The 14,445-nt window shown below is 39.3% G+C and overlaps 1 protein-coding gene across 8 annotated transcripts in view; it reads left to right on the top strand.

Moving 5' to 3' along the window:
• Positions 1-14,445, top strand: part of ARHGEF28 (Rho guanine nucleotide exchange factor 28) — a 305,032-nt gene that overhangs the window by 258,795 nt on the left and 31,792 nt on the right. For 7 of the 8 annotated variants that reach the window (XM_061189357.1, XM_061189352.1, XM_061189354.1 and 4 more), the window contains 5 exons: positions 449-631; positions 4,038-4,169; positions 7,149-7,249; positions 10,214-10,252; positions 10,347-10,394. In XM_061189357.1, the coding sequence (XP_061045340.1) occupies positions 449-631; positions 4,038-4,169; positions 7,149-7,249; positions 10,214-10,252; positions 10,347-10,394 (503 nt within the window). Of the gene's footprint in view, positions 1-448; positions 632-4,037; positions 4,170-7,148; positions 7,250-10,213; positions 10,253-10,346; positions 10,396-14,445 lie in introns of those variants that run through there. The other variant, XM_061189360.1, reaches the window with a different exon arrangement.

A 14,445-nucleotide genomic window follows, 5' to 3' on the forward strand; every position in this document is an offset into this window, starting at 1 on the left:
TTTTGACCAGGACTGGCTGAAGGCCGAGCAGTTCCAGGCCTTGCATTGTTTTCCCTCGTGGGAAGCGCTAATCGTGGACAGTGCCACCTCAATTTTCATTCCTGACCTTCATGTTTAGTCTTAATAGAAAACAGCCTGAATAAACAAAGATCGGCTTTGCAAGGTTTTCTGGAATTAGGGGAATGGGAAAGGAAATGAACATTTATTGAGTACAGCAAATTTACAGAAAAGACAAAGGAAGCTCAGAGATGTTAATCATTTGCTGGAAGCTACAGTCATCAAGCAGAATAGTTAGGATTTCAACCTAGGTTTGTCCCACCCAATCAATAACTTGTACTTGACCTGTTCAATGTACTGCTTGCTAACTAGCAACATCTTTATCTTAGAGCTTGGATTTTCATTAGTTGTATTCATGTGATAACTTTCGATGGTAAATACTATTTCTTAGAAATACTCAGTAACCAAGACCAACAAATTTGCACATATTTGGAAGAGAAGCTGCATATCTATGCTGAACTTGGAGAACTGAGTGGATTTGAGGATGTCCATCTAGAGCCCCACCTCCTCATTAAACCAGACCCCGGAGAGCCTCCCCAGGCAGCCTCATTACTAGCAGCAGCACTGAAAGAAGGTAAGTTGCTTCCAAAAGGATTTGGTTCAACGAATTCATGAGATGTTTATTGGGCAGCTACGATGTGCCATGTGCTACGGTCTTGGTACTGAGGACACAGCAGAATAAGACAAAATCCTTACTCTCCAGAAACAGAGAGTCCTTACTTATTCCAGAAACAGCAACATATATTAAAAAAAAATGTCAGTTTGGTTCAAGTGCTATGAAGAAAAATAAGGGCAAGTGTAATAGAGAGTGATAGGGCTGGGAAGTTTCTATTTTTGATAGGATGACCAGGGAAGGCCTCTTTGATATAGTGATATGTGAGCAGAGAAGAAGTAAGTGAGAAAGCCAAGTAGATATCTGGGGAAAGAATGTTCCAGATGTAGAGAACAGCAGGTGCAAAGGTCCTGAGGCGGGTGAGTGTCAGGCTTGTCTGAGGAACAGCAAGGAGGTCAGTGCTGGTAGAGTGACGTAGGGGTGGAGAGTGGCAGGAGATGAGTCAGAGTTACCTAGGACTCAGATTACATGGACCGGATCAAGGTAAGCACTCAGAACTTCATTCTGAGTGAGATGGGAAGCAGTACAGAGTTTTGAGTAGAGGAGTGACTTGATTTGTGTTTTAAAAGGAGCCCTCTGGGTGCTGTGTGGAGAATAACAAAGTCTAGGGCATAACCGTGGGAGTTGGTGGCTGAAGGAGCGTGGAGGACAAGCTCACTGAAGGGGAAAAAGTTAGGGAGATGATAGGCCAGGGTATTGGAAGGACTGTGTTCACAGAATTGAAATTACAGAGAATTCTGACAAGAGTAGCATTGGGGGAGGTGAGAGAACTTGCACCAGGTGCCGTGTCGTTTGAGGAGTCTGTAGATGAATGGCAACCAGGAGGACCAATGAGTGGTGTAATCTGGTGGCATGAACTTCAAGGGAAAAACAGGTTTAGGGAGGAAATGGGGCCAATAGTCTGGAAGTGACAATAGGGACAGAGGGTTTGGGAGGTAAAAGAGCCACCACCCGAGAGTGGCAGGGAATGCTGTCATTCAGCACATGGGTTGGTAAATTACAGACCACGGACTAAATGCGTCCCACCTCCCACCGCCTGTTTTTTAGCTGTAGTTTTATTGGAACACAGCCACACCCCCGCTTGTTTCATATTGTCTATGGCTGCTTTCTTGCTACAGTGGCAAAGATGAATAGTTGCAACAGAGACTGTACGGCCCACAAAGCCTAAAATATTTACTATCTGCAGAAATGTTTGCAGAAAACATATGCCAAGTTCTGCCTTAGGATCTCAGAACGCTACCTATGGAAGAGAATTTAGAAATGATCAAATCTATTGTATCTATTTCACGGTTGAAGAGACTGAGGTCTTAAGGAGGGCATAGAGGTTGTCTGAAGTGGAGTCCACTGATGGAATGAATCTCTTACTCATTCATCAAATATTCATTAAGCATCTACCTACTGTGTGCACTATTGTTGGTGCCAACTAAGGAAACAATAATGCTTTCATAAAAACTTCTAGTTGGGGAAGATAAACAATACACAAAGAAACAAGGTTATTTCAGAAAGTCACAAGAAAATAAGATAATGGGATTGGATGAGGGGAAGGCTTTGCTGTAGAGAGGTCAGGAAAGACTGCTCTGAGATTATATTTTGAGGTGAAAATTGACAGATGAGAAGCCAGCTGTTTGGAGATCTGGGGGAGGACCATTCCTGGGTAGACAGAATGTGAGTATATAGCCCCTGCATCTGGAATGGGCTTGGCATGTTCAGTGAAAGAAGGAAGGCAGGGTGACAGGAGGCAGAGGAGGCTGCTATAGGTGGGCAGGGACCAGATCTTTGTAGATCGTGGTTTAAAAAAAAAGAGAGAGAGAGACATTTTATTCCAAAATCAGTGGAAAGTTAGTTGTTGGAAGCTTTTAATCATGGGTGTAGCATGATCTTATTTATATCTTGAAAAGAATGAGGGTTGCTGAATGGAAAACAAGATCGGAAGGAGACTAGTTTGCCTGGAGACTGTTAGGAAGTGGTTACAGAGGCTGAGATGAGAGAGGCTGGGGCCTCGGTCTAGACCAGGACTTTTGGCAATGCAAGTAGAGAGAAGTGGGCAGAGGCAAGGTAGATTTTAGAAATAAAGCCAGAAGAACTTCCAAATGGGTTGACACAACCCAGGACCCTCTCATTGTCCCTGACGATGTCTTTATCAAATAAATCGCACACTTTCAATTTTAGCCTGTGCTGCTGGGCATTTTGTGATGCTCTGATACCTGGATGGTAGAACTTGGCACTGATCGTGCGCTGCCCTGTAGTAGAGCTAGTTGTGTGTGTCTCTTTCCTTCTGTAGTCTGCAAACTCTCCTTATTAGCTAGCAGACGCCCAGTGGCCCCCAGAACAGAGTAGGTGCTCAATGAGTAGTTGCTAGATTGAATCACTGGACAGAGGGTTTTAGAAATATTTGTAGAGTCCTCAGAATTATACTATCCTACGAGCTAGTTGCAAATTTTTAATCGTAAATAAGAACTTGACTTTCTTGGTGTGGCGTTTCCCAGTCTTACCAGATCCTAAGAGTAGCCACTGGTGCTTGTTTAAAATTCAAATCCCCTGTTTTCTCCTCTGGAGAATCTGATCCAGTAGGTCTAGGGTAAAGATTGGGAATCCGTATGTTATTTAAGGCACATTTGGGGAAATACTCTTTTGAAGAATAGCTAATATTTCTGAGTAGCAAGTTTTAAAATCCTAATGCCTGGGGACTTCCCTGTGGTCTGGTGGTTAAGACTGCCCTCCCAGTGCAGGGGGCCCGGGTTCAATCCCTGGTCAGGGAACTAGATCCCACATACCGCAACTAAGAGTTCGCATGCTGCAACTAAAGATCCTGCACGCGGCAAGGAAGATCCTGCATGCCGGAACTAAGACCCAGTGCAGCTAAATAAATAAATAAATAATAATAAAAAAATCCTAATGCCTAATATCATATTTAAATTAATTGATTTCAGGAAGTTTTTTTAGCATACTAATTTACTGGAAGTTGCATTTGAGTTATTTTTATACTGTTTGTTTTTTAATTGAATTAATTCTCTATCATAAAGTAATGCTAAAAGTATTGGTCTAGATTGTGGGTTGGTAAACTTTTTCTGTATAGGGCCAGATAGTACATATCTTAGGCTCTGCAGGCCATATACAGTTTGGGGAACACAATCTTCTTTGTGCATGTGTGTGTATTTTAACAATGCTTTAAAAAGGTAAAAGCCATTTTTAGCTCCTGGGCCATATGAAAACAGATGCAGATCAAATAGTTTGCCAACCCCTGAACTATGTATATGTATGTATGTGTGTGTATATATATATATATATATATGTATATATATATATATATATATACACACACATATATATTTTTTTAATTTACTTTTGTTTTCCTCCTTCTCCTTAGCCGAGAGCCTGCAAGTTGCAGTGAAGGCCTCCCAGATGAGCGATGCGTGTCAGTCACCCAAGGAAGGTTGTGGAGAACCTGCTTTGCAGGATGTGTTCAGTTCTCGGGACGCACCCGGATCGCCAACTGCTTGTAAGTGAGCATGTAGCCTTTGCAGTGAGCCTGGGCACAGTCCCTGGAGCATATAGGGGGCACATAAAATGAAGGCAGTGACTCTGTCCTGATTTGAAGGGTACTGAGTGTATTCTTTTGAAAAGAACCTGAGAATAAGTATGCTAGCCTCCTTTACCTATAGAAGTGACACTGGTGTTCCAAGGACAAGGACTTAAAGAATAGTTTGTAGGTTATACTGCCATTACCCAGGGAAGCTGTGTACTTTGTCCAAACCCTACCCTGCCTTGTATTTGCTATGACTTACTGAATACAGTCTTGAAAGATCTTTTACACTTTTTGGTTTTTTGGAAAAGGGTCCCTGCAGTTTATTAAAGAATAAGTCCTTTACCTTAATTTCATATCGTCAACTCAGAAAACATAACTCAGAAAACTAGAATCTAATGCATATATGCACACATGCACATGCACAGACACAGAGACAGACAGACACACACACACGAGGTTTGGTGTTGGGGTTAAAGGCAGAAATGCCGAAAGATTCTTGATCACTGTTGTCATACACTTTAGTTGAGGTCAGAATTCATTTATTAAACAGTGTTTCAGTAGATTTTAAATACAGAAAAATAGAATGTGGTGAATCGATTTAGGTAATTTCTCAGAACCGAATTATATGTATAGTTGTGAGTTAAATATTTAGTTCCCTAGAGGTTTCTGAGATAGGACCATAAAGGATATAGTTTTCATTACGTCCTGGTGATTAAAAACCTTACTTCCACCCGGTCTTCTGTGCACAAGATAAAATGTCTTTAGTAGCTAGAGATTGGAGGATTAAATTGTCTTAGAATTTCTTTAACAGCATCCCTTGGTTAATTAAGATACATGGAAGCTTTAAAATTCTATACATTCTTTTTTTAAACGAGAGCTAATAATTATTCTTAAGTTCTACTTTATCTAATCCTGGGTTTCTATTTTCAGAATGTGCACATGTGTTTTTCATTTCGACACAGCCCAGATTTGTCAGGGGAGTTGTACTGCCCCAGGTGATTTCCTTTTTAAAGAAGAGCCTCATTATGCCGTTGAGGAAGTTCTAGCTAAAAATACGTGCAGGGATCTGCCACTCTCAGCCTCAGCCCGGGGACAGCTGGACAGGCTCCGCTCAGCTCCTGCAGCTGCTCAGAGCACGGGCCGTACCTACCTCCTGTCCGACCAGGCAGTGGAGGCTCTCCCTGTCTGTATCCACATCTCCCCTGACATCTGCTAGAACCATCGAGAGGCTGTTTACAGTGGCCTGAAGTCAGGGTTCACGTAGAGGAGGGGCAGGTTGGTGGGGTCTTGTACTGGTTTAGTCTTGTGCTGGGGTTTAGTGCTGGGCTGGATTAGAACACGGTGCTACAAGAGTTTGATTCTCTTTATAGAGTTGATGAGGGTGAAAAGCACTGTCCTGAACGAAGGTCTGTAACTGGATGGTTTGGTTCTATGATTGACTTCGAGCAGTGGGTCCTTCGAAGTCAGGCCCCTGTCAGTCTGAGCTTACAGACCAAGCAAGGCCCTCTGTTTTTAGTCCTTGAAATACCTAATCACGTGGACAGGTATAATCTACTTCCTGTGAAATGATGAAATTCTGAAATAGGATACAGGAGCAGAGGGACCCGATCCCTCCCACTCTTCTGCCTTCATGTGGCTCACCATCAGCTTCCTTTCCCATCTGATGGTCCTCCTATCTACTGGGGGGAAGAGAGAATGGCTAATTCTCTGGTAGTGCTTTTGGCATCTCTCTAAGAGTTAAGAATAGCACCCAAGAGTCGAACCGTTTTTTGAGTGACAGAAAAATCTCTATAAAATGTTTGTTTGTTCACTATAGTGAAAAAGTGTTGACTAGCTTGGGCAAAATGAACTTAATTTTTAGTTGATATAATTTGGAGCTATTTCTGCTTAAACAAAAACGTCTTTGTAATAAAAGAGGCCTTTGGAATCTTAGCGGACTGTCATTTCCCAAAGACCAAAGTGTTTTCTAATTAATTTAAATAAAGAAAAAAAAAGTATTTCCTTCATCAGTAATGAAGTTTCAAGATAGCACTGTCACAAAGCGAATATCTATTTCACCAGGGTCCTGATTGGACATGGTTCCAATGAGGCTCTGTGTGTGAAAGGGCTTTGGAAAGTCTAAATTTAATATGTGCAAGATGAGCATGGTATAAATTTTAACTGAGTTCACACGGGTAAAGAAATAAAATCCCACCAATGGAGATTTAATGGATGGCATGAAATCTGTATTTGGTACTTAAACATATCTCTGGACTAGAAATATCTCTGTGTTTTCATGTGTTAAATATACAGTATTTACAGTATTTGTGAATTTACAGCATAAGTAAGAATTGTGAGGGAAAAAACACACTTGGAAATTATTTTGAAAATTAAGTTATTTGGAGATAAGGACAGCTTCTCAGTTTGTATGACTCTGAGCTCATAAAGTATTAGCCATCTTCACCTGCTTAGAAAGATGTTTCATTCCTGCCATTGGATGCCTCCCTTCTAACCTTGTTTACGGTCTGCTGCTCTTGTACCAGCCCTAAGGGAGCCTTTCCCAGACCTGTCTCCTTAGACCTGGCCTGCCAGCCCTTGATTTTCTTCTATGGTGCCTGTTTTCAATTTAACCCTCCCCAGGCGGCTTTTCCTATTAAGTGAAAGTGAGATGCAGAATCCTACCCTTTTGGTACCACAAACATCTCTCCGCTAGAAAGAAAGAAAAGTAAAAAGATGGGTGACAATGGATGCTGTGGGTCAGTTTGGCATCTACTAGTGTGTAAGCTCCCTGGGGGCAGGGACTCTGCACTTTGCTCTGTACTTTTTTAACACCTCTTATAAGAATATTCTATACATGTGATGTTGTGATGTTTCTTATCTTGGAATATGTGTCAGCTGAGTACAAAGAACCCAGTCTACTGGCTGATGTTTGATGATGTCCTTTTTGTTTCTGTCTCAATGGCGTGCTTCCAGCACTAGTCACAGAAGGGACAGGAGGAAGAGGCTGTTGGGATGTGGATCCTGGGACCCAGGGTGTGGGAACCGACCTGGCGGTCTCTGATGCGGGGGAGAAGGTATTGTGAACTGATTTGTTAGTAAACAGCACCGGTTACTTTGTGTAATAAAAAAAACAACCTCAGCTCCTGGTGTGTCCACGGCAGTGAATAGTCCACAAGTGTTTCCTGCATTGTTCTCAATTTCAGTATTCGTACTTAAACTTTCCAACTTTTTTCTTCTTAAAATGTTCTTGCTTTTCTGATATCGTGTAGGTGTAAACCAAGAAACAAATGAAAAGTTATTAAAAAGATTTAAAACTCAAATGTTTATTTGTGTGTCTGCGCTTTTGCTTCTGGTCTCACTTTCCGCCCTGCAAACCTCGAGCTTTTCACCCACTACATATAGTAACTCTTGGCTGAGAGGTGGTCCTGGGCATCCAGGCCCTTAGGCAACCAGGTGGTGCTAAAGTGGCAGAAACAATTTTGACTTTGGAATATTCTGGCTTCTTCACTTTCTTTTACCTCCCTCTCCTTTATGATTGTTTTCCTGTCAGCACCCCTGTTGTCACCTGCCTTTTTGTGATTGATAGACTTGTAATCAACCTAACCAATTTCTGCTCTGGGGCAAAGTGATTCCAAATGCCTCTTCTTTTTTTTACGTACTACACACATAGGTTATAACACACTCTTTTAAACATTAAATGCATGAAATTTTCTATTAACATCAAATGAAACTGAGATGTCAGAGAGAGAGAGGGAATAAGAATACGATTCTGGGAAGTGGCTAGTGGGCCTTCCCAGGATTATCTGGGGCTCAAGAGTTTAACTTTATCTAAAATCGAATTAGGCACGTTACCAGATACCACTGTGTGTTAATGTGGGAAGATGACATCTGTCAGATCTTTATATAACGTTTTGTATATCATATATATTTTTGTATATATTACATATGACTGAGAAACCAAAGATATTTTAAGAGCCATAGAAAAGATGGCTGTGATTTAGTGTTTTTTTAAACTTCATAGGCCAAAATGAAAATAGTCGTTAGAGTTTACTCCACTTACTCTGACTGTGAGCTTTCTAACTTATTTCTTCTTAAAACATTCCTGCTTTTCCATCCTTTTCAGGGCAGACTTCACTTTCAAGTCTGTAGCTTCCAGCTGCTTTTATGTTACTAGAGGGGGGAATTTGGGGGAGGGTTGAATAGGAACAGCTTTCTCTTGAATGGAAAGCTGAGGTGGCTCCCACCCCTAAAGCCCTCCCCTTCCATGGTTCAGTGACAGGTGAGAGGTTAAGTGTTCAGGGTCCTCTTTGGATGAACCTACCTGGAAAATGTTGCCGTTCATAAGGCATTTTGAAAAACGAAATGAACTGACATACAGGGCAGGATCATTTGAAATCACACTTTGAAGAAGCATATGATGGGTATTTTGTAATCATCTTTCTTAATATGGTAAGGTTAAAAAAAAAAAAAAAGAAAGCATTTCTGAAAGGATTTTTCAAAATTACTGATTTCGTAACCCAAATGGCAAAATATCCCGTGTGTAAAGCACCTACTGCAGCTATGCACATTCACCACAAGGTGGCAGACGAACTCCATTAAAAAGATGTTCAAAATTCCTGCCTGGTATCAAGCCAAGTGGATCTTGGGAATAAGTAACTACATGTAGCACAATCCAGCTCATTTCTATGTTTCTTATGTGTGTAGAATATAAAAATTATATCCCATACAATCTTTTTATTACAAAAGCAGTGGAATGTGGAGCAAGGACAGAACCAGAAGAGCAGAGAGAACTCCAGAACTTGCTACAGAACAGGGGTCCTCAGCCCCGGTTATCTTCCTGAGGGTTGGGCGCAGATCTAATGACTAAACTTCGTCTCCTTTCCCATCGTTTGTCCTTCCCCTGTTGGAGGTGCTGCTTAGTAATGACGTCTTTCGTGGGCAGTGTTGGGGACGGGTGAGGGGCGGGAAGAAAAGACCTGGCTAGCTTATCATGGCCTCATCAGCCTGAACTAACTGAACTCAACAAGTCTCAGGTTACCTGAGAACCGTTTCCTGAGGTTTCCATTTAAAGCTGCTCAGACAAGACCACAAGTGGCGTGCAGGAGACTGTAGGAGGGCAGGGAATCTGATGATCCCCACAGCGTGAGGTGTGGAGGGCCTAGTGGCTCCTCACTCTTTATCTATAGAATGGAGTATGCGTGTCCATCACATGCCAGGCAGCGTTTTTAGGTTTGCAGGTACAGTACTGAATACACAGATGAAATCTTGCTACTCGTTGGCTTACATCCTAATGAGAGAAAAGAGACAATAAACAAATAGACAAATGTTGAATTCTGAAAGCTGGAAACCCTCACTATCCACATGTGCCCCCAATGTGTGCAGTGGAGAGGCAATGAGTGAGGTAGAGATGCATCCCCCGGGAGCACATGGTCTCCTGTGGCCTCATTCAAGGCCTCTGCTGACAGGGCTTCTGCTAAGGCGTTCATGCATGGGCCCAGTGAGCTCTGAGAGGGAGGACCTGGAGCTGGCCAGCGGAGCGCTCTCCTTTGGGCTGCCTCTGGGTCTGGTTTCTCCTCCCAACCACTGTCTATTGTGGCTTTGTAAATCTCAAAGTGAGTTAGAGACCAGGCATGATGATCGCTAGCTTCCAAATCTGGCCTCCAGGATGGAAGCTGGGCCCAGGAGACAACTTCAGCCTGGGCGCAGAGAGCTCCATTTACAAGACGGTTTGCACGAGGTAAACATTGTCACTTAGAGCCTGCAGCGCTCCTTGACCATCTTCCCTGGGTGTTTTAAGAGATGGCTGGGTGGAAAGTTGCCATGCATCTCAGATACCAAGTCTGCACAGAGGGGGTTCTCTCTCATCAAGTGGTGGTTTAATTCTACAGGCTTTGATTTCTGGGAGGAAACAGTCACTATGGAAGAGTTTAGAGAGAGAGAGAGAAGTGATTTCCCTGAGGTCATATACTGTGGAACACCACAGTGCAGCTTTTCAAGAGTAGAGTGTGTTCATTTTCTTATGTTTTTATGTATTTTAGGTGGAATATAGAAGTTTCCCAGGTTCTTCACAGTCAGAGGTGAGCTCCGCATACCTTAAATATGTCACCATCCTTTGTTTGTGGGTAATGAATGCTTTTTCAAAAATTTGACACTCACAATCTTATTTTTCAGATTATACAAGCGATACAGAATTTAACCCGTCTCTTGTATAGCCTTCAGGTAACTATGCTTTGACCCTGTGAATGTTTCTCTTCATGCAATTCACTTTATTCGATGAGTCCTGGACTTTAAAAATTAGAACATTTGAGAGGTAGTGAATGATCTTAAAAGAACACCAAGCCTCACCCCAAGTGTAACTCAGCTAGATGCTTTGAACTTCACCTGGTTTTGTAATCACAAGGCATCATCACTACTACAGTTTATACCATTCTTCTCTGAAACCATAAAACAGTTCATATCTTTAAAAAATATTGATGAGTATGATCTGGCTTGAAGTTTACAATGAATCTCTTTCTTAGGTGAGTATAGCATGACTTCACATTTTCTGGTGAAAACTTAAATTCACACCTAAACTTTTTTCACTTCCACATGTGGCCTTAGGCCTTTGGGGCAGTTAAATAATTCATATGCCCTTTCATTGTTTTCTTGGTTCATCCACCTAACATTTATTGAGTTCCCTCTCTGGGCCTGGCACCGTGATGAGGGCCAAGCACACAAGGGCAAGTGGTCCACAAAGTCTACCATCAGACGGCTCACTGTCCAGGAAAGACAGGCATTGTGAAAATGAGAACTCTAAGGCTGGATGATCCCTTAGGTCATGCACAAGAAAGGCTGAATACATCCAGTTGCTTAATTTGTGAGTTAAAAAACATTTTAAAGCGATGTGAAAGCAATGTTTATAGACAAATTTATAGAAAATCTTGATACAGGTAAATAAAGTAAAATGACTTGTGATTTTGTGAGAGAATTACTGTTGTCATGGGGGTATGTATCCCTCTAGTTTTTTGAATCATTTTATACATACTCTTGGAACCTGTACCTTTCTATGTCATCACTTGTCTCTATAGCACGATTTTTAATGGTTGAATAATATTCAGGTCTATAGAATTTATCCATTCCTCATAGTTCATACTTTTGTGTTAATAACAGTCTAGTACACATCCTTGTGCACTGATCTCTTTGAACATATGTGAGTATTTCCTTAGGATAAATTACTGAAATTATTTTTTGAGGTTTTTGATAGACATTGCCAAAATAATAAGCACCCCTCTCTACTTGTCCTCAATTTGAAAATAGGTCAAGTTAGCTCATGATCTTAATTTGCATTTTTTTGGTTACTACTGAAATTAAACGTTTTTCCCCACTGGTTTATTGTCATTCATATTTCATATCTTATACCTGTTTAATATTAAAAGAAAATAAGGAAAATAAAAGTCTGATTTTAAGTGTTTTTTTTTTTTAGATCATAACACATTTCTCTTTATAATAAAAGCAAACAGAAAATAAGTTAGGATACAGTGGAATAACAGGAAGAGTAAACTTGACCTAATTAACATGCATAAAATAATACACACAAAAACTGAATAATACACATTCTTTTTAAGTATACCTGGAACATTTCAAAAATTTACCATATTATGGACCACAAAGTAAGGTTCTACAAATTTCAAGCAACTAAAATCATACAAAGTATATTCTAGGGTCACAGTGCAATTAATTTAGAAACCAGTATCAAATATTCTACTGGAATATCCCTGTTGATTTAGAAATTAAGAAAATATATGCTTAAGTAAATCAGGACTCAATGAAGAGAATATATTGAAGATTATAAAATAGTTTTAGCTGAAATATAATAAAATTACTAAGTATCAAAGTATGTAGGATACAGTTAGAGTCATGCTTAGAGAAAATTTAGAGCTTCAAAAAGCACATATTCAAGAAGAAGAAAAGCTAAAAGTCAATGAGTTATGCATCTATCTCAAAAAGTTAAAAAACAACAAAATAAAATCCAAAGAAAGTAGAGGGAAGGAAGAAATAAAGTTAGCATAAATTATATAGAAAATAGAAGATCAATAAAATTCAGATATTGTTTCTTTTAGGACATTAGTAAAATTTTTAAAACCTCATATTGATGCTAATGAGAAAAAAAGAAAAAGGCATGAAAAAATCATTGTCAGCAAGAAAAAGGGGACATGGACTAGATTACGTAGACCTGGAAAAGTTTACAATAGGGTAATATGGACAACTTTTTGCCAGTTTGAAAATGTTGAAGTAATGGAAATTTCTATTTGAAAATAGGTCAAGTTAGCTCATGATCTTAATTTGCATTTTTTTGGTTACTACTGAAATTAAACTTTTTTCCCCACTGGTTTATTGTCATTCATATTTCATATCTTATACCTATTGAATATTAAAAGAAAATAAGGAAAATAAAAGTCTGATTTTAAGTTTTCACCAGAAAAAAATATCATGCTACATTTGCTGTTTTCTTATTAATACTTTACATCAAAATTTCTTTTATGTTCTATTGATCATCTTCCTATTCTTGATCTAGTACCACTATCTTAATTACTAAAGTTTTGGATTACATTTGCATGCATGACAGTCTCCTCTTACTATTTTCCATGTTTGTCTGTATGTTCTTTCATAAGAGCTTTTGAATCACTCTGATAAATTTCTTAATCTTCTACTGAGACAGTTAAAATATTACTATATTTATGAATTAAATTGGGGAGAATTGACACTTTTGCAATAATTGGTTCTCTTGTCTGAGAACATGTTATTTTATGTTCTGCTGGAAAGCTTTGTAATTGTCTTCATGTAGGTACTTTTTTTTCTGCTAAGTTTATTCCTGGATATTTTTGTCTCTTTGTTCCTATTGTGAATGGAATTTTTTTTTTTTTCATTCTGTTTCCCCAATGTTGGTTGCTGGTATAAATACAGGTATTGGTTTTTTATGTATTTTTTAACTGGCCAACTCATTGAATTTTTGTTTTTTTGTTTTAATAGTTTTTCTGTTGATTCTTTGGAGTATTCCAAGTAGAAAGTAAAAAGTTGAAAGTAGTGGTATTTTGGCAACTCTTCAATAATTATATCAATTTCATTTTCTTGGCTTACTGCTTTGGCTAGAAATTCTGAAATGTCTTAAATAATAGTGGCGATAGTAAGCATCCTTGTCTTATTCAAGATTTAGTGGGAATGCCTTTAGTGTCTTATATTAGGTATGCTGGTCTGGGGTAGATGTTTTTAGAGATTAATTTCTCATGTAAAACAAATATTCTTTCTTTTAAACTTTAACCGAGAAGGGGTATAGTTTGCATGCAGTTCATTAACTTTTGGGAGATGAAAACATTGAGTGTCCCAGCTTGTGTTGCCTGATGAAAACACTCACAAGGTCATATCTCCTCTTTTCAACCTTGAATGCAGCCCTCTGTGGATTCAAGGTTCAGAAAAGCTGGATGACCTAAATGACCTAGTTTTTGCAACACTGAAGCAAATACCAAATTCTATAGTGGGTTCTCTTAACCAAAGCTTTTGAGCTGGTCTAAGGATATGGGCTCTCAAAGATTTCTGTTCATGGTACAGTCATCTCTTTTGAAGCTGAATGTTTTATGCATGATTAAAGTTTTTACAAAGGATTTTTGAATCAGATGAAAATGAAATTTGATCCTATGTTAGAAGAATAGAGTTAGAGATGAGGTATAGGCAAGGCAGAAAGGAAAGGACACAGTTCAGCTGAGAAAAATTGAGAGCGAATATACATGTATAACTGAATAACTTTGCTGTACAGCAGAAATTAACACAACATTGTAAATCAACTATACTTCAATATAATTTAAAAAAGAAAAGGAGAGAGAGTGAATTGGGAATTTTCCTAAACTTGAAAAGCAAGTGTTATTCTCTGTCCTAAATGTAAATGTAAACTTTAAATGTGAAGATGAATATCCAATCTTCAAATTTCACCTCTCTGCTACAGAAGGGAGTAGTCTTATTCCAAATGTTAAATATATATGAAGAACACTTCATGGTAGCATTTAATTAATCTAATTGTAATCCTTACATGAGAGTTACCATTGCCTATAGCAGTTTTGGCATATAAAATGTTGGAGTTTTTGTTTGTTTGTTTTACTCTGATGATGCCCTTAGGATTTGTTAGAATTAAGTGGTGATGTGCAGTCTACAGTTTGCTTTAGCCAGGTCAGCAGAGTCCTGAATGGCTTATTATTTCATATTTAAATATCAAAGTTATTAGTACCTATTCTCAATGGTA

This window comes from Eubalaena glacialis, chromosome 4 (assembly GCF_028564815.1).
Source record: "Eubalaena glacialis isolate mEubGla1 chromosome 4, mEubGla1.1.hap2.+ XY, whole genome shotgun sequence".
Taxonomy (NCBI): domain Eukaryota; kingdom Metazoa; phylum Chordata; class Mammalia; order Artiodactyla; family Balaenidae; genus Eubalaena; species Eubalaena glacialis.